Source organism: Hevea brasiliensis, chromosome 13 (assembly GCF_030052815.1).
Source record: "Hevea brasiliensis isolate MT/VB/25A 57/8 chromosome 13, ASM3005281v1, whole genome shotgun sequence".
Taxonomy (NCBI): Eukaryota; Viridiplantae; Streptophyta; class Magnoliopsida; order Malpighiales; family Euphorbiaceae; genus Hevea; species Hevea brasiliensis.
The window spans coordinates 66579170-66602445 of NC_079505.1; the positions used below are offsets into that span (position 1 = coordinate 66579170).

Genomic DNA, 23276 nt, shown 5'->3' on the forward strand with positions numbered 1-23276 from the left:
AATCAAGAAGTATTTGTATTGTTTGATCCAGGTTCAACCCATTCATATGTTAGTGCTAGCATAGTCAGTTCACTTGCTGTTCCATGTATGTAAATAGGTTTTGAAGTGCTAGTAACTAGTCCATTAGGACAAGAGGTCCGGGTCAACAGAATTTATAGGGATTGTCCTTTGATGATCCAAGGACATATTTTTCTGTCAGATTTGATTGAAATGCCCTTCAGAGAGTATGATATCATCTTGGGCATGGATTGGTTAGCCAGGCATTACGCCATGATTGACTGTAGACTGAAGACAGTCACTTTTGGTCTTCCTTTGTACAGTGATGTGGTAATACATAGGGAGAGGCATTTACTGCCATCAAACATCATTTCGGCTGCACTAACCAGAAGGATGATCAGAAAGGGGTGTGAAGCATACTTGGCACATGTGATAGACACCCAAGTGGGGAGTCCAAAGACTAAGGACATCCCCATCAGTATGTGACTTTTCGGATGTATTTCCTGATGAATTGCCAGGATTACCTCCAGAAAGAGAGGAGTAGTTTGAGATTAATGTTATGCCTGGTGTGGACCCAATCTCTATAACGCCATATAGAATGGCACCTGCAGAATTGAAAGAGTTGAAAGTGCAGTTGCAAGAATTGCTTAACAAGGGCTTTATCCGCCCTAGTGTGTCACCTTGGGGAACGCCAGTGTTGTTTGTAAAGAAGAAAGATGTCGCTCTCCGCTTGTGTATTGATTATCGGTAGTTGAATAAGGTGACAATAAAGAATAGATATCCATTGCCCCGCATTGATGACTTGTTTGATCGGTTGAGGGGTGCAGCTGTGTTCTCCAAAATTGACCTCAAATCAGGTTATTATCAGCTGAAAGTACAAGAGCAAAGTATTCCTAAAACTGCCTTCAGAACCCGCTATGGCCATTATGAGTTTTTGGTTATGCCATTCGGGTTAACTAATGCTCCGGCTGCTTTTATGGATCTGATGAACACTATCTTCATACCATACCTCGACTAATTTGTTGTGGTATTCATTGATGATATATTGGTCTATTTGAGGAATGCAAAAGAGCATGATAGACATTTACGGATTGTGCTACAGACTTTGAGGGAGAAACAACTATATGCAAAATTGTCGAAGTGTGAATTTTGGCTGAAGGAGATATCTTTCTTGGGGCATGTAGTATCAGAAGAGGGTATTAAGGTAGATCCAAGTAAGATTGAAGCTGTCCTTAATTGGAGGCCACCCAGAAATGTCACAGAAATTCACAGTTTTCTGGGTTTAGCTGGATACTACCGTAGATTTGTGAAGGGATTATCCATGTTGGCATCTCCATTGACCAAGCTGCTTAGAAAAGATGTGAAATTTCAGTGGACGGATAAATGCTAATAGAGTGTTGATGAATTGAAGAAATATTTAACTGAAGCTCCAGTCCTGACTTTACCTACTCCGGGTAAAGAATATACAGTTTATAGTGATGCTTCTCATAATGGGTTAGGCTGTGTATTGATGCAAGATCGAAATGCCATTGCTTATGCATCACGCCAGCTAAAACCGCATGAGAGGAATTATCCAACACATGACTTGGAGCTTGCAGCCATTGTGTTCGCTCTTAAGATCTGGAGACATTATTTGTATGGGGAAAAGTGTTACATCTACACAGATCATAAGAGTTTGAAGTATTTGGGCACTCAGAAAGAGCTGAATTTGAGACAGAGGAGATGGTTAGAGTTAATAAAAGACTATGATTGTCTGATAGACTATCAGCCAGGGAAAGCTAATGTGGTGGCTGATGCCTTAATTCGCAAGACTATGGCAAGTCTACGGGTTACTCCTTTGTCTTTGGTACATCAGTTGAGATCATTACATGCCAGCTTAGAGATTAATGATGATGGGCAGACAGCAGTTGCATGGCATGTATAGCCAGTATTGATTGATTAGATCAGAATGGCTGCTCAGAATGATCAGAAGTATCAGAAGCTGATAGAAGAAGTCTGAAAGGGCAAGAAACCAGAATTCTCAATCAGAGATGATGGTCTATTGCTACACCAGGGCAGAATATGTGTTCCTAATGATGTTAATTTGAGGCAGATCATTTTGAAGGAAGCACATGAGTCTCCTTTTGCCATGCACCCTGGTGGCACAAAAATGTATAGGGGGCTAAAGGAGCATTACTGGTGAATGGGTATGAAAAGAGATGTGGCAAAGTTTGTATCCAAATGCCTAACTTGTCAGCAAGTGAAGGCAGAGCATCAAGTACCCACTGGGTTGTTACATCCACTACCAGTACCAGAATGGAAATGGGAAAGAATAACAATGGATTTTGTGATGGGACTTCCAAGGACACAGAAGAGTCATGATGCAGTATGGGTCATTGTCGACAAACTAACTAAGACTGCTCATTTTCTGCTAGTCCGGATGGACTACAGTTTAGAAAGATTGGCCAAGTTATACATCGATGAGATTGTGAGACTGCATGGGGTGCCAGTATCCATCGTGTCAGACAGAGATCCTAGGTTCACTTCTAGATTATGGGGTAGTCTTCAGAGAGCCCTAGGAACTAGATTGAACTTCAGTACTGCATTCCACCCACGCATGATGGCCACCGAGAGGGTAATTCAGATCTTGGAGGACATGCTACGGGCCTGTGTGATTGAGTTTGAGGGCAGTTGGGATACATACTTGCCTTTGATTGAGTTTACTTACAACAACAGCTACCAATCAAGCATTGGGATGCCTCCATATGAAGCTTTGTATGGCAGAAAATGTAGAACCCCATTGTGTTGGGATGACGTGGGTGAAAGAAAGATGATTGGACCTGAAATTGTTCAACAAACTGAAGAGAAAATCAGGGTGATCAGAGATCGACTTAAGACTGCATCAGACCGTCAGAAGTCCTACATTGATTTGAAAAGAAGGGATATTGAGTATGCAGTAGGTGAGAAAGTTTTCCTTAAAGTTTCTCCTTTAAAGAGAATTATGAGATTTGGCAGAAAGGGGAAACTGAGTCTTCGTTTCATTGGGCCATATGAGGTTCTGGAAAGAGTGGGTCCTTTGGCATATCGGTTGGCATTACCTCCAGAGTTGGAGAAGATAAATAATGTCTTCCATGTGTCTATGTTGAGGAGGTATCGATCAGACCCATCTCTTGTACTACCAGTAGAGGAAATTGAAGTGAATCCATACCTCACATATGAAGAAGAACCCATTGAGATTCTGGCTTATGAGGTGAAGCAGCTACGGAACAAGCAGATACCATTGGTAAAAGTACTGTAGAACCATCATTCGGGCCAGGAGGCTACTTGGGAACGAGAGGAGGACATGAGGAGACAGCACCCACAGCTGTTCAAAGATTGATACCAGGTAAAATTTCGAGATGAAATTTATTTTAAGGGGGGGAGAATTGTAACACCCCTATTTGCATAGCCTGGTATATTTTACTGTTCCGATGACTGGTGTCGGTTCGGACAGTTAAAGGGATTAGAACCACACTTAAGACAACTAGAGAATCCATAAACACAAATAATTAGTAATGTCTAATTAGTTAAGTATAAACAAGAAAAACAGAATATAAGAAGTTAAACGAGCCTAGAGTCACAGCGATGAGTGACCTTCTCGGGAACGACTGCGAAGTCGTTTTAAACTCAAATTTCGAACCGTAAATTGTGACGCCGCTGTCCTTAGGACCCTTATGAACACAGTGGAAAAGAGAAAATCACGAAAAAGAACTGTTAAGCCAGTCAAATAATTAGGTCAGGGAGTCGAAAGAAATATGGAATTAATTGCAAATCGGGATGAACCGGCAAGGGGCAATTTGGTCAATTGACCTCGAGAGCTGACTCCTGACCTAACTGTCAAATAAAATCAGAGAAAAGAAAATTTTGGAGTCAAGAATTAAATTAAAGAACTAATAGAAAAAAAATAAAAAAAAAAGAAAGAAAAAAAAAGGTTGAAAAAAGGTTATTACATCATGCATGACATCATGCATGATGTAATAAACCTAATATTTAAATAATTGAAAATTTGGGGATAAATCTTAATAATTAAAAGACAAAATAAAAAGAAAAAAAAATTGGTTTCTTTTTTTCATTTCCGTCACCTCTCATTTCCTCTCTCATCTCTCTCATTTTCTTAACCTCCTCCATTGAAGCTCACTAAAAAGCTTCTTAAACCCAAGATTTGAGCCATAAAATTTATAAGTTTCTTAATTAAAACTTATAGTTGAGTCTTGTTAAGAAGATTGGAAAGAGAAAAATTGAAAGAAGCTTGAAAAATCAAGAAGTTGGAAAGCTCCATTTGAGGTAAGCTCTCTTCCTTAATTTTGATTGAATTATAAGTATAGAAGTAAGATGAAAGTGGTTAGAAATACATGAAAACATGCAAAATCATGCCTATCTAGAACCCTAGGAATTTTGGCCAGCAGCAAAATAATGTTGAAATGGGTAATTTTGATGCAAATAATGAAGTGGTTAAGTGTAAGTGAGGGTATGAGTACTAAAAATGCATTTAGAATTCAACAAGTGAGTAAGATATGAAAGTTCGGGTTTGGACCTAGTGTTTGGGAGGCAAAATTGTGAGAAATTGGTAAATGATATATTTGACCTAATGTGAAGTGAAAAATGGTCATTTGTGACCAAATGAGTTGTGTTAGAAGTGTTGGAATTAAAAGCCAATTTCGGATTGGATAAGGTCATGTGCTGGCAGCATGACTAAAATCTCCTTTGAGGGACCAAAAATAAAATTTTACAAGTCCAATGGATATAGGACCAATTGGAGATGAAAATAGGCACTAAATGACACAATTTTCATTTGGGAAGCATGCCCAAAAAGTGACTAAAACCTAGTGAACAAAGTGACCGAAGTTGAGAAATCGCAGGCTGCCCTGCACAAACTGACCAAATGAACAGTGTTTGTTTATTTAGTCATAACTCGAGCTAGGCAGGTCAAAATGACCTGAAATTTTACCAGTGGTTAGATGAGATATATACCTAAAACTTTCATGAAGAACACCAACTCAAATTATGCCATTAACCCAATCAAATTACTGAGCCAAGTTGGATCACTGAATCTGCAGACTGCAGATTTACTATTTGAACAGTAAAGTTTCAATGGCTATAATTCTGTCTAGAAAACTCCGATTTAGGTGATTCTTGAACCGATGGAAACCTAAGGCATAGTAGAACATTTCATATAAAGAAAGTTAAACCAAATTATGGACCTAACTTAATCAAATTACTGAACGAAGTTGGAATTAACAATCTGCCAGAACAAAATTCTGTAGCATGAACAGTAAACGTAATTTTCTTATAACTTGAGCTACAAAACTCCAATTGGGGTGATTCAAAAAGGAGAATAAACTTGAGGCAACAGGGAACATTCTCTATGAAGAAAGTTTTGCCAAATTCCAACAGTAAACTGACCAATGAAACAGTACAATTAGGGACACCAAAACTGAAAATTGGCAATTTTGCCTAAAAGACCTAAGTTTTGAGAAAATGACCAAAACCAACAAGTTTAGTGACCAAAATGTGGTATGTGGGTGAAGTTGGAGTTCCCATACCTATTAAGCCTTAGAAAGTCAACTATTTGACTTGAATAGTATAGTGAATAGTAACCCAAAACACAAAAATTTCGAGAACGTCGAATTTAGCACGTTAGAGCTAGGTAAAAGTGAAGCTAAATTTATTTTGGGTTTATGTTAAGTTCTAGTGCTGAAACATTGTAAAATTGTGTGTTTCAGTTGGAAAGGATACCAGGAAAGAACCCGAGGAACCGAGTCGAGGCCAAGAGGCGACTCGCTTGAGGTTTGTGTACAACGTATAACTTTTGTAAATTATTTCTGCATATTGTTTTGAATAATTTGAATCAGTGAATTATAACAATTTTTATGATGTTTTGATTTAAATTGTGGAAAGTTAGTTGTGTATATTTGAAATAACAATGTTTAGCAAATTGTTAAGATAAGTTTTGAAATCGCAGTGTCATGACCATATATTTGAACACCTCATTAGCATGACTAGTGGGGGTAATTAGTTTCGAATTTTGATTCCTTCTCTGGAGAAGTATTGAGGTGTGCCAGTAGAAGAGGATGTGAATGGATATCCATATATTTGAGCTAGCTAGCCTTGTGATGTGATTTCTCTTTATCCTCTGGCTATTGAGATTCTATTTGTTTCGAATGGCATGATCTAACTGTGGGTTTTATGAAATATGTTTTGATACTTTGAAATGAACTTGGTTTGCATTAAAATCTCATAATTCATGTTTTGTGTTTAATGCTCATGTTTAGTCAAATTTTTGAATAAATGTAATTTTATTTTTGCATAAAGATTATTTTAGTATATTGTGCACCACTGAGTCCTAGTACTCGTGATAACTTTATTCTTGTCATGATTTAGAGACTAGAGGAAGCGTGATGATTTGCTAAAGATTGATGATCATTCAGCTTGAAGTCTTCGGGTATAATTTATACCCTAACTGTAAATATTTCTTTTGATGTATATATTGCACATAAATGTATGGACATGTAAAAATGGGTCTTGAGCAGTTTGTATAAAATTTGCATAAAGTTGTAATATAAATTGTAGTTTGAAACTCTCTTAATGTAAATTTTGTAATGATGTATCTAAATTGTTCTGTCTCTAATGAAGTAGAATGAAACTATTTTATTTAATTTGAATGAAATGGATTGCTAGTATTTTGATGATCATTGGATAGTGGATTTGAAATTTGAAAGTTGATAAAGGTGTTGAGAAATTGATTGAGATTGAGTATGAAATTGAAGCAGTTGTTGAGAAAAATTTTTAGAAGTGCTTTTTACAGGTATTTGAAGAACTGTTTTCTCAAAATATAGAGGGAATTCTATCAAAATTTTTATAAAATTTGCGGAAAAATAAAATGGACCAAAAATATTAACTAGATTTACTTTTAATCATATGTTTTAAATACCTATTAGAAAATGCTCACCACTTAACAAAAATAAGAAAATTGTTTTAAAATCCCTTGTAGGGTACTTAATGAGTTATCGGTAGGTGAAATTCGGTAATTCATTAGGTATTCTACGGGATCATGTTATGCCTTACAGAGGGGTAAGGTGTGACAAAAGTAGAATTAAAAATTTTAAATTTATATAAATTCTAAAATTAATAATTTTAAATTTACGTAAATTTTAAAATTAATTTAAATAATATAATATAATTATAATTAATTTTTAAAATAAATGATAATTTAGGTAAAGTTATTATTTTCCCTTCTTTCACATATTTATATATAATATAATATATAATTAATTAAATATTTAATATTTTTTATAATAATATTTATAAATGTTTTATATTATATTTTAATAAAATTTAAATATTTTATAGAATTATTAAATTCTTTTAAAATATAAGTTATTAATAAAAATATATTTTAAATTTAAGAATTATTCAAATAATAATTATCAAATTTGAAATGAGTTTAATAATTTATAATAAATTTGAATTAAATTTAAAATGAATTTAAATATTAAAAATAATAAATAAGTTCAGATAATTTTTCAGATAATTATCAATTGTCATCCCGTTGAGACATAATTAAGATTTTTTTTTTAAAAAAAAAAAAGCTAAGAGAGTTTTGATAAAATAAATAGATGTTGTTTGCATTTGATATGGATCTGCAATCCAGCTTTTGCAGGCCCATTTTTTGTTCCAAAACTCATGGGAGTCTAAGCCTAACATTCTAAGAAGATAAACGGCGTCGTTGGTTCTCTTCTGCTATAAAACCGGCAACCTTTCCACTTTAGGGTTTTTATCGCCAGGGTTTCTATTTGCAGATTGAGCCTCTAGCCTCCGAGCTCCGAAGTCGCGAAAATGGTACTCTCTCTATCTCCTTCCATGTCTCGTGTGTGAATTTAGATCTTTGTTCTTTCTATTCTGATATGATGTGTTTGATGTGTAGCCGTCACACAAGACCTTCCTCATCAAGAAAAAGCTGGCGAAGAAGATGAGGCAGAACAGGCCCATCCCTCACTGGATCCGCATGAGAACCGATAACACCATCAGGTACTTAGTGTTTTTTCGATTCTTGGTTTTTTGCATTGGATTTGTTCATCGATACTGATTTTTTTTTGGGTGTTCTTTGTGCAGGTACAACGCGAAGCGCAGGCACTGGCGCCGCACTAAGCTAGGGTTTTGAGGTGGAAGAGCTTGTTTAAATTTGAAATCTTTTAAGTGTTATTTTTTTTAAAGTTGATTTTACAAAACTTGAAACGAGAGTTTACATTTTGGAACATCTAGATGGGATTTTAATGACGATGTTTAATTTCTGTTTATTTTGATATTTCACGTAATGGCTTAGATTTTGTTCCTGTTTAATTTCCTGTTCTAATTTGTTTGCCTTTAGTTTTTTTTTTTTTTCTATATTTCATTTTTGTTGATTGTTTCATCTGGTTGTTCTACCGTTGAAGTTGCTCCATGTTTGATGGAATTCTGATTATTAATAGTTTGATTTGGAAGAAATTTTGTTTGAGACCAAATGTGATGTGATTCCAATGCTGAAGGTATCTTGAGTTTAGCATGTTTGCATTTTTTGGATTAATCGTCAGGTCCTGTTGCTTGAGTTTTCTAGTAATGTACATGTAGGAAAACTTGCTTTCATCTAATGGAAGAGATGAAAAATAATTGCTTAAACAAACTATTGAGCTAGAAGAGGTCTGTATTCGTTGCATTAACGCATGTTCTGATAGAAAGTGTTTTAGTACTGTCTTTCATGTGAATCTTGTCCAAGTCTTTTAGAAAATAAAGCTGAGCCTTGGGGTGCAGGTGCTTAGCTTTATAGAACTTCATTAGATTCTAAGTAGGAAATTGGTACAATTGGTGGTCTTTAGCCACTAGTCAAAGATGTTCTCAAAGGTAGCTGGAAAAAAAAGTTCTTGAAGGTTGATTCATAAGGTGAAAGTGTTACCCAGTGCAGAATATTTAATGGGCCTAGTTTATCCTGCAAGTCACAAGAAAGTGTGGATGCTGGATGGCACTTGTGAAGGTGCACTTGGACCTTGGCCAGTAAGGGATAGTTGGTGAAGGGCACTTGTCATCGATCAATGGAAGCTATGATAGCTGGATGTGTTGATGTTTTGGAGAACAAGTTTGCCAAGATTGGTGTGAATGCTTAGATTTTGGGAAGGTGGAATGCTCGGTAGTTATCACCTAAGATGGGATGTAGTCAATGAGGCTTAACAGCTTAGGGACAATGATAAAACATTTTTGTGTTGTGATTAGGGATGGTCTGTAGGGGACTGGAATCAGACTGCAGAGTCCCACTCTGTTCAGGTTTCGGTTTTGTTTCATTTATGGTTTTGATCAAATTCAACAGTGAAATTTATTTTTTAAGCAAAATTTTATTTTTTATATAAGAAAACCTGAAAATCGAATGAATTGAATTGGTCAGTTTCAGTCTGGTTCAATGTTGGTGTTTTGGTTTAGATCAGTTTCAGTACTGAATTGAACTGGTCTGATTTGGGTTTTGAATTAGACGGTTGCCAGGTTCAGTTGTAACTTTCTGGCATGTGCTTTGGTGGGGAAAAGAATCCTTTTAGGATGCATGGATGTGTGTGTGTGTGTGTGTGTGTGTGTGTGTGTGTGTGTGTGTGTGAAGGCTTGGAGGGATTAAATTGTCATCAACACATCGAGTGGTTTCATCATCATCAAGGTTAAAAATTGTTTGTGAATAATGATTCTTGTTTATATACATGCTTTTCGGGGAGCGAGATCAAGCTGTCAGCTTAGTTTTGTTTGATAAATCATTTGCCTCTCTTAAAAGTTTGTATTGAGCTGGCTGTCGCATAAAAGAGTCGAGGCGTCTTCGAGGATTGATAAATGCTCAATTTCTCAAGTCCTTTGGCCAGTAAGCAACTCTTTATTCTTCTGTAATTTTACTTCGTGTTTTAAGATAAAAAGGTAGGTAAATCTGTACCACACCGATTGCGGTTAATTTTTTTTTCATTTCAATCTTAGAATTTTGAAATTCATTTTAAATTTCATATTAGCTAGTAAATATATTAGGTGGTTAAAATGGAGTGAGCAAAATTTGTTAAAAATATATAGGCAACTGCTATGATTCTTCGAAGTGGACTTTTATCTGCGCAATTTTTTTTTGTATTTTTACATCACACTTAATAAAAAGTGCTCTCATATTTTGTAACGTGTAAATAATCGTGATCAAGAGAAATGAAGAATCAGAATCTCATCTCTAGACATAAATTCATCTCAATAGCTGCATGACAGTTTCAGCAGTTGCAGCGCAAGGGCAAATCCTGCACAAACACCCAGCTCCTGATTCTTTTTTCTTCTCCTGTAATTTGCCCTTCTAACCTTGGATTTTATCACATTGCCAGCTCCTGATTCTCTCTTCTTTTCAGGTAAATCTTCAGGAAATGCATTAAACAACTATTAGGCCATGAGCGCGTCTTTCATCTCTCCTGCCTCAATTTTATATCCCTCGCAATCCCTCGACAACCTTTCTTCAGCTTTCTTTTGGCTGTGAGAGTGGATATTATTATGCAAGTGGCTTTTCTCCCACCACCTTTGAAACTGAACTTGCTTTTGCCTGGTACTAATGCTTGCTTTCTTGTTGCGACAGTCAACCTTGGCATAATGCTTGGTCAACCAATTTATAACAGGTATCACATCAAACTCTGTCGCGTTTCCAACGCTAGAATGGCTAGGAGGTCTCTCTCTCTTACTGCGAGCAGGATAGGATGAGTAGAATTCATCTACCATCACTGACTCATCAGTTGTTGGATAGGATAGAATGGCTACTGATAAAGGTTGGATTAGTCTGACTAGTTGATTTTGAATTTTCATGGCAACACAGGCAAAACAGAAAAATGCATGGCATCCAAATCAATCAAAATATAAGCTTTTTGGGAACAAACTAAGGTCATATCTGAAACTACTGTATTTAAGGCCTGCACATCTTGATGCGTCTAGGTAAACACTCTAGCCCGGCCTTGTCCTTCTTGATTGAACCGCACCCTTCTGCACCTTTCTCAGCACCTCTTGGGAAGGTGGATGGACAACTATAATGACTGGCGGACTGCGTTCAACTTTGCGCATTATTGTATGCAGGCTGTGCCACATTTGTCACTGATACATGTGGTATCTTAGGATAATTTCGAATGAAATATCCTGTTTGCCCACGCTATAAGTAGGATTTGCACTGTCCAAGGTGTTGTCCCCCACACTTCTGTCAAGTAGGCCAAACTTTGTCTAGTACATCCTCCACTACAGAAACAGTTGGTCTGTCCAATACTGTTTTTAAACTTCTTATTGCCCTTTCCTTTCTTGGGTTGAAACTATCTAAGAATTGCTAAGATTTGCTGAAATTGGAAAATTTCTGCATTTCAATCTTAGCATTCTTTGCATTAGACCCTTCTGATTTTGATCCCAACTTCTTCTCTCTCTCTTTTCTTTTCTTTTCTTTTTTCTTTCTTTTTATTATCAAAAATAAGAAAACAGCTAGTCGTATGAAAGCCAAACAAGAAGCACTTGCTCTAAGGGATTGCAATTAAAGAAAGAGCTATGAAGAGCTTGAGAAGTTGGGGTGTGAGCTGTTGAATTGCAGTTCCTCTTAACAAAGGAAAACGAGATATTGTCGAAAGAGGCAGCGAGAGACTTAATATCTTTTATAATACCTAGAATTCTCATAGGAACATTCCTGCATCTAAGAGCTTTAATGAAAATCTGCGAATCTCCTTCCATGCGATATCCTTGAAACCTTAATGCTAGCTGGCAAAACTGCTTCTCTACAGGCCATACTTTTCAGTGTGAATGGGTCAGCAATGCCTTTGTGGATTTTGCACATCCAACCATAGGGATAACAGTGATGATTTCGAGCAATAGTTCCAATGGAGCCTTCATTTTTCTTTTTGGACACAGCTGCATCGAAGTTTGTTTCACAACTCCAATGGCAAGGGGCGTCCAGGAGTTAGCCATAGAAGTTGAGTGATTGATTCCCGAATCAGGCAGAAGAGAATGAAAGTGCGACTGGGCTTCCATGAACTCAAAATGTTCAAAGGCTCCACAGATTAACCTAATGGCATGATAAATCTTGACAATTGAAAGAATAGCCATTTCTGCTTTTCCAATGGTGTCAGAGAAGAAAAACAAGTATGATTATGAAGTGCAAACTCTTGTCCTGATTTACCAAATGAGATGCAAGGTCTGACTAAATATTCAAAAGAGATGATCCCATAATATCATTAGATCTCAATCAGAGAGGATAATGGATACAGAACTTCTTTTCTAACTCATGGGCCATATCTATAACCTTGTAATACAGTGAATCCTCTATGATAAAATGCTACTCGTTTTACTCGCGCGTTATGCAGATGGTGTATTCTATAGTTAAAATTACTTTAATAGAGAAAATAAAAATGATTTAATAAAAATTTACAATTCACCCCTTGTGATTTTCATAAATTAATACTTTTTTTAAATAGTTAATTATAAAAAATTTATTAATTTAACGAAAAAATTAAAGTTTCTTAACGTAAAAAAGAAAACGCATAATTTTTTTTTAAATTCAATAAATAAATTATTCATAGAAAATTTTATTAAAAAATATGGAAATAAATTACTCATTCATTAATTAAAATAATTAGTTGCATTACATATAGTTTTCGTCGTAATAATTAGTTTTTCTATTAAGTTAATAAATTTATTGTAATTAACTATTTTGCAAAAACGACCGGCTATGCTATATGGTAGTGAGTGTTGGGCACTGAAAGAGTCGTATGTATCTAAGATAAGAGTTGCAGAGATGAGAATGTTGAGGTGGATGAGTGGCCATACTATACTAGATAAAGTCCGTAATGAAAGTATTAGAGAAAAGGTAGGAGTGGTGCCAATTGAAGATAAGTTGAGAGAAGGGAGATTGAGGTGGTTTGGTCATGTGAAGCGTAGACATACGGAGGCTCCAGTTAGACAAGTAGAGCACATTAGGCTAGAGGATAGAAAGAAAAAAAGAGGTAAACCTAAATTGACTTGGAGGAGAATAGTACAGCATGAGTTAGAAGCATTACACATTTCTGAGGATTTAACCCAAAATCGTTCAGAGTGGAAAAAGCGAATCCATATAGCCGACCCCAAATTTTTGGGATAAAGGCTTAGTTGAGTTGAGTTGAGTAACTATTTTGCAAAAAATTTTATCAGTTTACAAAAATCACGTAAGATGGATTGTAAAATTTTATTAAATTATTTTATTTTTCCTAACAAAGTTTACTTTATAATAAATTAAAATAACAATAGAATACACCTATATTGATTATTTATTTTTTACTCTAATAGTATAATTTATTTTTTTTATATTTTTATAATCATATTATAAAATTTTATTGATGATAAAATTTTTAATTAATTTTAAAATTTTAATTAATTTTAATTTTATTTCAAGTGTTAATAAATAAATTAATAAATTATTTTTATTTTTTAAATTAGTTGACGTTTACCAATAAATGATAAAAAAGTAGAATATATATATATATATATATATATATATATACTACTTGACAGTTTTTGAATTACCATTATTAAAATTCTTATACTTTAAATATAAGAAATGTTTTAAAAAATAATTTAAGTTTTATAAATAATTTTTAATTAAATAATTATTTATATATACCATTTTAAAATAATTCATTTTTTTAATATGATTAAAATTTTAAATAAAAAACAGATTAATTTTTAGAGATATATAATATAATGAGTATAGTTTTACAAAATCTCAAATTGTAACTTAAAAATTTTTAAATTCTTAAAAGATATGTTAAAAAATAAACAATTATTATTTTTTTATAAAATAATATTTTAATAATTAAAATTTAAAAATATTTAAATAAAATATTATATTTATTATGATGTTTAATTTTTTATATAAAACTTATAAAAATAAAGATAAAAAAAAATAGAATGTGCCTTTAAGTTAGGCATCACAAACTTTTGTAAAAGCATTTTTTAAGTTCTACTTATATATATATATATATATATATATATGAGATTTGTCAAAAAGTATAAGCTGGTCTGTTTTATTTTTTATTTAAAATACATCATTTTAGAGGATAAATTGTAATTTATTTGATAAATTTTTATTAATTTTTATTTGATTATTATAAAATTCATTGACTTTAAAAGGGAGGGCCATATTAGTAATATGAATAAAATTGAGAAATTATTTTTTTAAATAGAAAATTTAAAGAAATAAAAACTTAAATTTAAATCTATTAAAAATAAAAATTAAAAAATTAAAAAATTTTAATTATAATTAAAAATTAAAAAATTTTAATTATAATTTTTGTCAAATCTTGGATTCAAATTGTAATTTACCTTGATTTAAATGATACGGCAATAGATAGTATATGTGAAAGTTACTTAACTTGAAGTCAATTATGATTATTATTTTTATTATTACTTAAATTCATCTCAATTATTATTGTTAATATTTAGAGTCATTTAATTTTATATATTTTAATTATTTATATAAAATATATATTTTATAAATAATTTACATTCTAAAATTTTAATAATTTTATAAAATATTTAAATTTTATTTATTTAAAATATAATAAAAAAATATATGTGAATATTATTATAAAAATATATATTTTATATTTAATTAATTTTTTATATAAATAAATCGGATAATGGATTCATAAGTTCAAACTCGATCAGACTCACCCCAACCTGACTCGTTTTGATGCCTATAAACAGTGGCTTTTGAAGAAGCTGTCTACGCCGCCTTCCTTCGACACCTCAAAATTGAACGGCCAACAAGGCGCCACGTATGTAATGAAATTTTATTTCCCGCCAAAAATAATCTGACCGCGCAATTAGTATAAATAAAACACGGCCACCGCCACCAGCCACACCAGTGCCAAAACCCTCTCTCTACCGGCATCAATGGCGCCTCCAAAGCTAACAGAATACGAGAAGAAGAGGCTCGAAAACATTCGTCGGAACGACCAAATGATGGCCGCCCTCAAGATCCACTCGACTGTCTCTCAACTCTCTGCAGCTACCAAGCGCCAAAAGTCTCTCTCTCTCTCTCTCTCTCTCTCCCTCTCTCTTCCCCTTTGGATTTCTTCTTTTTAATCGATTGATTTGCCTCCTTTTTACTAATTGTGTATTCTAATGGCAGAGTTGGATTATCCAAGTCCTATAAATTGAGTCCAGAGAAGAAAGTCGCCAAATCCCAGTCCCCGATTGTCATTCGGCGGTCACTACGCACGAGAGGAATGCCGCCTGATTCAGGAGGTTTAGATTACTCTGTTGAGACTCCTGATAGAAGTCCGACGCGAATCAGTAAACCAAGGCCTTCGCCGCGTGTTATGGGACCGCTTAGTATGAGGGATGCCTACAGTGGAACAGAGTCTGATCGAGCTCTAATAGACACGATTCTGTTTCTTGAAAAGAAGCCCCAAGTGGATGTTTCAATTAAAAAGAAATTTGATAGATGTGAGGCTGTAAAGATGGAGCAAAGTGATGGAATTTCGCATGATTCAGTTAAGGGTGTGGTTAAAGATGAGTATTTGGACTATGGAATTAAGATAGACGATAAGGAAACTGAGAGTTGTGTTGATGTGTGGTCAATGGGCTTGAAAAAGGAGAATATAGCAAGAGTTTTGCCAGGGAGGATAATGGCAGTGAGGTTTTTGCCTTGTAATGATGTGAGGATGATTGTCGCAGGGAATAAGTTTGGCAACGTTGCATTTTGGAATATGGATAGTAAAGGGGAAGAGGGGGATGGGATATTTTTGTATCGCCACCACACTGGTCCCATTTCGGGGATTTTGTGTCAGCAATCTTGCTTGTCCAAGGTAATTTCAATGTCGTAAATTCCTGCCCTAGCAATTCGTTTTGTTTTCCTTGAGATTTGTTTATGTAAAATTTTCAATATTTAGGCTTATGGCTTGTCATAAGTTGCCTTAAACAATTTACATATGGCATGAATTAAGCTTGAGTTCCACAACTTTATAGACATCAATATTGATAAATATATTCTGTCTCTCATCAGATCAATAATATGCATTTCTGGATGGTTTTATATGTACTTAGGCAGTGTTCTTACACATTTGATTTAGTGCTGCTAATCTGTGGTGCATTTAAAACCATCTGTAATATGGGTGCATCAAATTCGTGGTTAAATTTCAGGTGAACAATTTTACTAGTCATTGGAAGAGATCTTTAGCAGAAAAACATTTTATTTATGGAACCACATTTCCTTGTTAAATGAACCTGTCTATAATGTTTTATCTCATGGAGGAAACACATAAGCAAAAACTTGTGAACTATTGGAGTGAATAATATCATTACAATAACTTTGTAATTACTTCTAAGCAGTTGCTGGCTTCTTTCTTGAGTGGACAATTTGATTGATGGGCATTTCATTGTTAGCTTAATTATAATAATTTAGTTAATGCTCTAAGTAAAAGATTTTCTGGATGTTCTTGTTTAAGAAAAAGATGCTTTATTTGATTTTCCTTTTAACCCTGGAACTGCTTTTGGTTCGCTATAATGACTTCACCAGATGTATTTCTCTCTCCATTTAAACTTAATTTCTTTGAGTTCGTAGGGTCTTAATGAGTTACGCACAGCTGAAATATGCTTTAGCATAATGAGAGTGATCCTCTGAATTTGAAGAATTTTACAAGCAATTCATTTATGTTTTTTAAAAAATTTATATTATCTTACTTTGGTTGAACTAGCACTGCCACTGATGATGTTCAATTATTATAGCAAAAGTTGCTGACAATTGTCAACACGAGGAGAATTCAACTTTGGTAATAACAACGTATAAAATGGGTCTAAGAAACAGAATATTGAGACATGTTGTTGCCCCTCGCACCCCAAAATAGACCATCCAAGTTTAACGTGTGCAGTCCACTTCTTCATCAGCAGCATCATTATCTACTAAACCTTTTGAATTTCTGTCAACTTATTGATTTTATTCTCTTGTATTTGAATGATATTGTTTATGCTATTTTAGTTGTGATTTCAGCTGATTTATGTTTGTTAAAATCAAGTGCAGATCTATACCAGCTGCTATGATGGCTTTCTTCGGTTGATGAATGCTGAGAAGGAAGTATTTGATCTGGTATACTCAGGTGATGATGCTATATTTTCACTCTCCCAACGACCAAATGACATGAATGGCTTATATTTTGGTGAGGGTCGTGGTGGAGGATTGAATATCTGGGATGAGAGGACAGGAAGATTTTCTTCCCAGTGGATTCTGCATGAAGACAGAATCAACTCCATAGATTTCAATTCACAAAATCCTAACATTATGGCCACTAGTTCCACAGATGGGACTGCTTGCCTCTGGGATTTAAGAAGTGTAAATGCAGATAAGGCGAAAAGTTTAAAGATACTAAACCATAATAGGGCTGTGCATTCTGCTTACTTCTCACCTTCTGGAAGCTTCCTAGCAACAACAAGGTATGTAGTGCTATTCAGACATCAGTTTTTTCCCCCACTTTGCCTCTAACTTGTTAAATGGTGTCTCCTAATTTGGCTTTGTGGTTTTGCAATTATCCATGTTTTAATCAATTCTTAAGTTTCTGTAAAATTAATCCCAACGAACTCAAATATATATGTATAGTTTTGAAAGAAAAATATTTATTAGTAACAGTCATTAACATGAATTGATATCTCTTTTGCACTGTTATGTAATGCTAAAATTAAGGCTTCAAATTTACAAGAACTAAAGTTCCCGGAAGTTTTTATCAGCAGATATATTAGTTATTTTAGGTTCTGAGTCCAGATATTTTCTGCTCAATGTAGCCACTCACCGTGGGAAATTATCTTGGCTAATCTTTTATTTATTTATATTTTTGTGTGAACTTGGCTTAATCTGATGTTGATGCGATTTGTTTTGCTTTTTCTTTTTTTTTAATGGTGGTGGGGGGATGCAGTGCTGACAACACTGTCGGTATACTAGGTGGTGTTAATTTTGAGGACACTTCTATGATATACCATTATAATCAGACAGGCAGATGGCTTTCTCCTTTCAGGTATGCTGGCTTTGTTTGCAAATGTACTTGATATTTCAGCAAGTACTCTTCCAGTCTTCCCCTTCCTTTTATTTGAAATTTGCATCTTTCTACGTTATTAGTTAAGTAGAGGTGGTTTGATTTTGCTATTTACGCCTGAGATGTTTTAGATTTACATTGTAAAAGTCTTTGAAGATAATGGATTATGAAGTACCTTATAGACATAACCCATGTGCATTAAGTGCTCATCTATTTTGGTCTAAAGATAGATTCACCTTGGCAAACCTCCATATTGTTATCATATCTATCACTAGATAAGGCTGTGTCCTAAGCCTAGACACAAGTTTTCTTCTGAGCTTTTGTGCCATTTCATGATTCATCATTGGGACTTTTTCCTTTTTCTGAGGAAAGAAATTGCATTTAAGAGATCTTAATTTCCATTGTGTACATTTTTTTGGACAAAATGAAGTAAATGCAAAATATAACATTATGCATTGTGAAATGGATATTGTTTTCTAACTGCTGCTTTCTATGGGACCAGAGGAATATGGGGTTGGGATGATTCATCTATCTTCATTGGCAATATGAAACGAGGAGTTGATGTCATCTCTTGCTCACAAAGAAGATCAATTTTGACTCTACAAAGTTCCCACATGTCTGCTATTCCATGCAGATTTGATGCACATCCTTGCAAGGTCGGAATGCTAGCAGGAGCAACTACTGGGGGCCAGGTTTACGTTTGGACTTCTAGCTAGGAATTGGTTACCTTGTCTATTGGTATTTTTATTTTGTCAATTATCAACTTTGGTTTTCTGTCCTGTAGTTGTTTCCCTTCCATTTCCATGTAAATGCTTTGAGGACTAGAAATTAACTGATGCAAAATGACCATGTCAACTTTCAGAACTTATGAATTGATTTACTGCTTTGGAAGGCAAAATGCTGGTGGTAATTCTTTCTATTTGGGTCACTGCTTTGTGTTACCATCAGACTGTTTTCCTTCCGTATTGGTTTTATGATTGGAAGCGCTCCAAATTCCAACAGGATAACAGCAGACAGATTGGAGTAAGTTTAGAAATGCAATGGAATCTTGAGGATCTGTTAAGATGCAATGCAAAGACTATTGCTTGGGCAAAGAATAGATATAAAAAAATTATGATTTAATGGAGTGGAAGAGTGGTCTCGTTAAAGAATAGATATAGAAAAAATATGATTTAATGGAATAGAAGAGTGGGCTCGTTCCAACCATCTCAATTAACAGAGCTTGACTAAATTCAACTTGCTAATTTCATTAAACAACCTTAAATACAACTGAATATTCATAACATAGCAAACAACTTCCATTAATACAGAAAACTATCCCGAATGAAGGTAGGTTTATAAAGAAAAGTATAAACTGAAAATAACTGCTTCTACCCACTACTATTAAGCTACTGTGCCCCTGCTGTTCTTTCAGCAGCTCAAAAGAGCAGAGGAACTGACCGCTGAATAGCATTGATCTCTCTCTTCTTCTTTCATTTTTTTTTTTTCAGAAATGAGAAGCATTAAATCTTGACCAAAACATAGTGAGTTTGGATTTCCATAGGTGTGAAAGGCTCTCTTAGTAACTTGCCTGCTATCAACCTTCTCATCCAGGATTTGTTAAAGATTTGCATTCTGAAGCACTGTACTAGTCCCCACTTTGCAGTGGCAAAAAGATTCTTAATCATCTACTTTCTGCTACAGCAGATAAAGCAAGGATGAAGAAAGTTAAAGGGCTACATTTACCTGAACTATGTTGAGATATTCAAAGTTTTGCACCAAAACAAGCGAAATCCAGATTGCATTCAACTACTGATTTATATTCTTCCAAGAGGTCAGTTCAGTAGGAATTAGTTCTTCATTACAGGAAAGCACAGCTTGTGCCATCAAATTCCCAAGCCGAGCATGGTACAACAAACCCCGTGAACCCAGTCCACCAAATAACCAGTATTTACAGATACAATTGTCACCAACAAAATCATTGACACAGCCCAAAAGCGGAAGTGATCCTTGGGGAGTTTGTGGTGGCATTGCCCTCAAACCTGCCTTTGCTCCAGTAAAAGTCCAATCCTTTATTCCTGGGTAAAAAGCAGAAACCTTGGGTAGGAGCTCTTCAAGAGCTCTAGAAGCTTCATCTGCTGAGACATTTGGAGAAGAGTTTCTTGATTTCCATTCCCATGTTGAACCCATTAGTAAACTGCGGGTCCCCTGGACAGCAAACCATGCATCCGACAATATTGAAGGGGCATGGTCTGCATATTCTTCCCTGAAAGTGTTCCAAACGATGAGTTGGCCAACAACAGGTAAACCAATGTTCTCTTTATCCCTTGTCAAACTTAGCGCATCAATATGAAATTGCATGGATCATACACACATACCACACACAGAAATAGCAATGAAAAAGAAAATATATATTATCAACTTTTGAAATCCTACGAGGTCCTCAACATATATGTATATATATATATATATATATTTTGAATATTCAACTTTTTGGCATTTGACGAACTTCCTTTATTTCTTTTGAAGAATTTGTAGTGAATGCCAAAGCAATTCCAGAATCCAGACACTGGAACCTGAAGACTCCAGTCTGACAAACCCAAAACAGACTTATTACAAATTCCACATGATCTGTCATGCCACAGTTCATATGCAACTTTATTCAATAAGGTACTCAAATACCCTGATTATAAACCCTCTAACCTGATACTGTACAGAAGGGATAACATAAGTTTTACCTAATATTACCAGGCAGCTGCAGGTGGGCGATGACACCTCTACATGTCCTCAAAGGAAGCCTCCCAGAGAGCTCTGGTAGCATGTCTGCTTTGGCACCTAGACATATTATCACCGCATCATACTCACCTATGTAAAATGTAAAGGCAAATTAATCAAGAAATAAACAAAAAATTATGTGAGCTTAAGCATGACTAGAAGAGTACATAAGCCAACCAAAGATACATCTATGTACTGGAACTTTTATCTTATACAAGTATTTGTTATTCTTTTTTATGGTCTGGACACATCCAGGACATATAAAATATACTAAACATATTGGAGGAAAGACAACTCCTTTGAATTATAGATGCATTTAGATGTCTTGGTGCTGTGGATCTAACAATTCAGACAATATTCCAAATTCCCAATCAACAATTAGAATTAATTTCTGATTCCAGTGTAAGAGGCCAATTTCAGATTCCAAGACTTTTCAACTTTTCTCCCATTTTTCCTTTTGGCCTTGCATAAAAGTTCAAGTATATGTGCTAGTACATTAAATTCAACCTAGATTGGCAAAACCTACAAAATCTAAAATGTGAATCTCATTTGAGAGGTTTCACCTTCAAATTCAATAAGTTTTTGAACAGATTTCTTATGCAAGTATAGCTCCTTTAGCCCATGGCTAGAAGTGGACAGTTCTTTCACTAGATTTTTGCACGCTACAAAGAGTGCCTGGAAAAATAAATGAAGAATCATCGATAAAACAATATGGATAAGGAGAAAGAAACTATTCAAAATAATAGAAATTCAAATGATTTATTCTTCAGACCTGAAGATAATGCAGTGGATGGACATTTACAGCTTGAGGCATGTAAAAGGCTGAGTTGAATGGTAGACATATGTTAGGTACAAGTTTTTGGGCAGTTTCCTTACCAATGGTCTCTATTCTGCAACTGGCAACGCAATTCTGAGCATTCTAGTTGCAGAAGATAGGTAATAAAGATTTTACTCTAAATTCATATAAAATTAGGGCAAATGAGAAGGATAGAGGGATTACATCAAGCAACACATTCAAATTCTTCATGCTTGTTGCTGGTCTCAAAAGGCCTCTGAAGTGGATAAAACTCCATAAGTACCAATGAACCCACAAAACAAAGCGGCCGCGCCTTCCCCCACCACCACCCCCCTCCCAAAAAAAAAAAAAAAAGGAACAAACCTTCTCCTAACTATAAAGCTGTCAAAACATTGACCAGGTTGTCCAAGTTCAAAGTTTGATTCCTCGGAAAAAGCAGCCCTTTCTGCAATACTCAAAAGCATCAAACACTCTTTCCAACACTCAGCACCCCTCCAAAGAAGCTTAGCTGCAATTATTTCTACACTATATAAGCTCAGTGAAAAAGGAATAGAAGAGGGTTTAGCGTAGGTTAGGCGAAGAAAGAAGAGAACCTTTAGGAGAATAAGGGTGAAGGAGACCCCCAGAAACTCCGGAGGCACCTCCTCCGATTCCCACTTCATCAAAAATATCAATCCTCAGATTCAACCCCTCAGAACTGTGCTGCAATTCAGTAACAATATTTCCCCAAAATGTGACCAAAACAGCTAAATACAGGAAATCAAAATTATCCACAGAGAGTGGAAAGAGACCTTCAACAGATGCCAAACGACGGAGAGCCCAGCAAAACCAGCGCCGAGCACTGCGTATCTGCATTGACAAATTTACAGAGTTGCCATTTTTATACACAAATACATGTATAAAAAGAAAACAAAGAACAAAGAGAAGAAGGATACCTAAGAGGACGAAAGTAGGGAGAGGAAGAAGAAGAAGAAGCAGCAGAAGGCAACTTTCCGGAAGTCGTGATTCTGCTGGGTAGAGCAAGGAAGCGACCACGGGCCACCGGAGTCGAGCATTCAGAAGCGAGCATCGTGGGCTTTGTAAGAAGTCAGCTAGCCGGTGCTCTTCTAGCTCACCCAGGTTTTGAGTAAATCAATGTACATGCCTCAGAGCACTGAGGCTCTGTTTAGGTTAAGCGTAACTTTTATATCTAAAATCTCCTGTAAAATCTCTAGTTAATTTCTAAATTATCTTTATTCACATAATATTTATTAGATTAAAATTTATATTTTTCTCTATGAATTTATATTTATTTAAAATAAAACTTTATTTTATTTTTTATTTACTCACAAATTTGATGATTTAAATAGCATAAATAGACATTTTAAGTAGCTTAAAACTTATTTACTGAAAATTATTTAGTCATGAAAATATAATTTTTCAATTAATTACATGAAAATAGAATCCAATGAAATAAGAAGAAAGCAGCCAAATACTTTTAAATATGAGTAGTGACGTGATGCTTAATTACATGAACTATTATTAATGGTATTCTGTAAAGATTTTGTTGATGTCATGCATAATTATAGTAATTAACATGCTTGTGAATTGCGTAGATTTATATTATTAATAATTTAATTTAATTTTATATAAAAAATAATTATATAACTGAGATATTTTAA

At 34.7% G+C, this 23276-nt stretch overlaps 4 protein-coding genes across 6 annotated transcripts in view; 2 read left to right on the plus strand and 2 right to left on the minus strand.

The window, feature by feature from the left end:
• LOC110648341 (VAMP-like protein YKT61) overlaps positions 1-15097 on the minus strand; it is a 43306-nt gene extending 28209 nt beyond the window's left edge. The window contains exon 1 of the mRNA XM_058132087.1: positions 15071-15097. Coding sequence (XP_057988070.1) covers position 15071 — 1 coding nt within the window. The 5' untranslated portion in view covers positions 15072-15097. The remainder of the gene's footprint in view (positions 1-15070) is intronic.
• LOC131171893 (60S ribosomal protein L39-like) lies at positions 7697-8312 on the plus strand. The gene is made up of 3 exons (XM_058132088.1): positions 7697-7854; positions 7940-8043; positions 8128-8312. Exons 1-3 carry the CDS (start codon positions 7852-7854, stop codon positions 8174-8176), a joined length of 156 nt encoding a protein of 51 aa, XP_057988071.1. The 5' UTR covers positions 7697-7851; the 3' UTR covers positions 8177-8312.
• On the plus strand, positions 14787-18963 carry LOC110632899 (uncharacterized). The gene is made up of 5 exons (XM_021781271.2): positions 14787-15065; positions 15173-15851; positions 17063-17472; positions 17949-18047; positions 18568-18963. Exons 1-5 carry the CDS (start codon positions 14935-14937, stop codon positions 18779-18781), a joined length of 1533 nt encoding a protein of 510 aa, XP_021636963.1. The 5' UTR covers positions 14787-14934; the 3' UTR covers positions 18782-18963.
• A 329-nt stretch (positions 18964-19292) lies between these two features.
• On the minus strand, positions 19293-22779 carry LOC110632900 (uncharacterized). Of its 3 annotated transcripts, none has more exons than XR_002490711.2 (10): positions 22551-22779; positions 22407-22464; positions 22209-22317; positions 21979-22123; positions 21820-21871; positions 21592-21738; positions 21383-21494; positions 20783-20909; positions 19791-20310; positions 19293-19687 (listed from the first exon to the last, which is right to left on the minus strand). XR_002490711.2 is itself a non-coding variant. In XM_021781272.2 (9 exons), exons 1-9 carry the CDS (start codon positions 22682-22684, stop codon positions 19854-19856), a joined length of 1341 nt encoding a protein of 446 aa, XP_021636964.2. In that variant the 5' UTR covers positions 22685-22779; the 3' UTR covers positions 19293-19853. The 3 variants fall into 3 exon arrangements, 1 of the variants encoding a protein (XP_021636964.2); XR_002490710.2 differs by having other exon boundaries at positions 19293-19702; XM_021781272.2 differs by having other exon boundaries at positions 19293-20310.
• Positions 22780-23276: the final 497 nt, after the last annotated feature.

Excerpts from the sequence above, each read along its gene's own strand:
- LOC131171893 (XM_058132088.1), top strand. Across the intron at positions 8,044-8,127 it reads AGAACCGATAACACCATCAG|GTACAACGCGAAGCGCAGGC; the intron begins GTACTTAGTGTT and ends TTCTTTGTGCAG.
- LOC110632899 (XM_021781271.2), top strand. The coding sequence starts at position 14,935 with ATGGCGCCTCCAAAGCTAACAGAATACGAGAAGAAGAGGCTCGAAAAC. Across the intron at positions 15,066-15,172 it reads GCAGCTACCAAGCGCCAAAA|AGTTGGATTATCCAAGTCCT; the intron begins GTCTCTCTCTCT and ends TTCTAATGGCAG. Across the intron at positions 18,048-18,567 it reads AGATGGCTTTCTCCTTTCAG|AGGAATATGGGGTTGGGATG; the intron begins GTATGCTGGCTT and ends CTATGGGACCAG.
- LOC110632900 (XM_021781272.2), bottom strand. The coding sequence starts at position 22,684 with ATGCTCGCTTCTGAATGCTCGACTCCGGTGGCCCGTGGTCGCTTCCTT. Across the intron at positions 22,124-22,208 it reads TCACCCTTATTCTCCTAAAG|CTAAGCTTCTTTGGAGGGGT; the intron begins GTTCTCTTCTTT and ends AAATAATTGCAG. Across the intron at positions 21,872-21,978 it reads AGCTTTATAGTTAGGAGAAG|AGGCCTTTTGAGACCAGCAA; the intron begins GTTTGTTCCTTT and ends TATCCACTTCAG.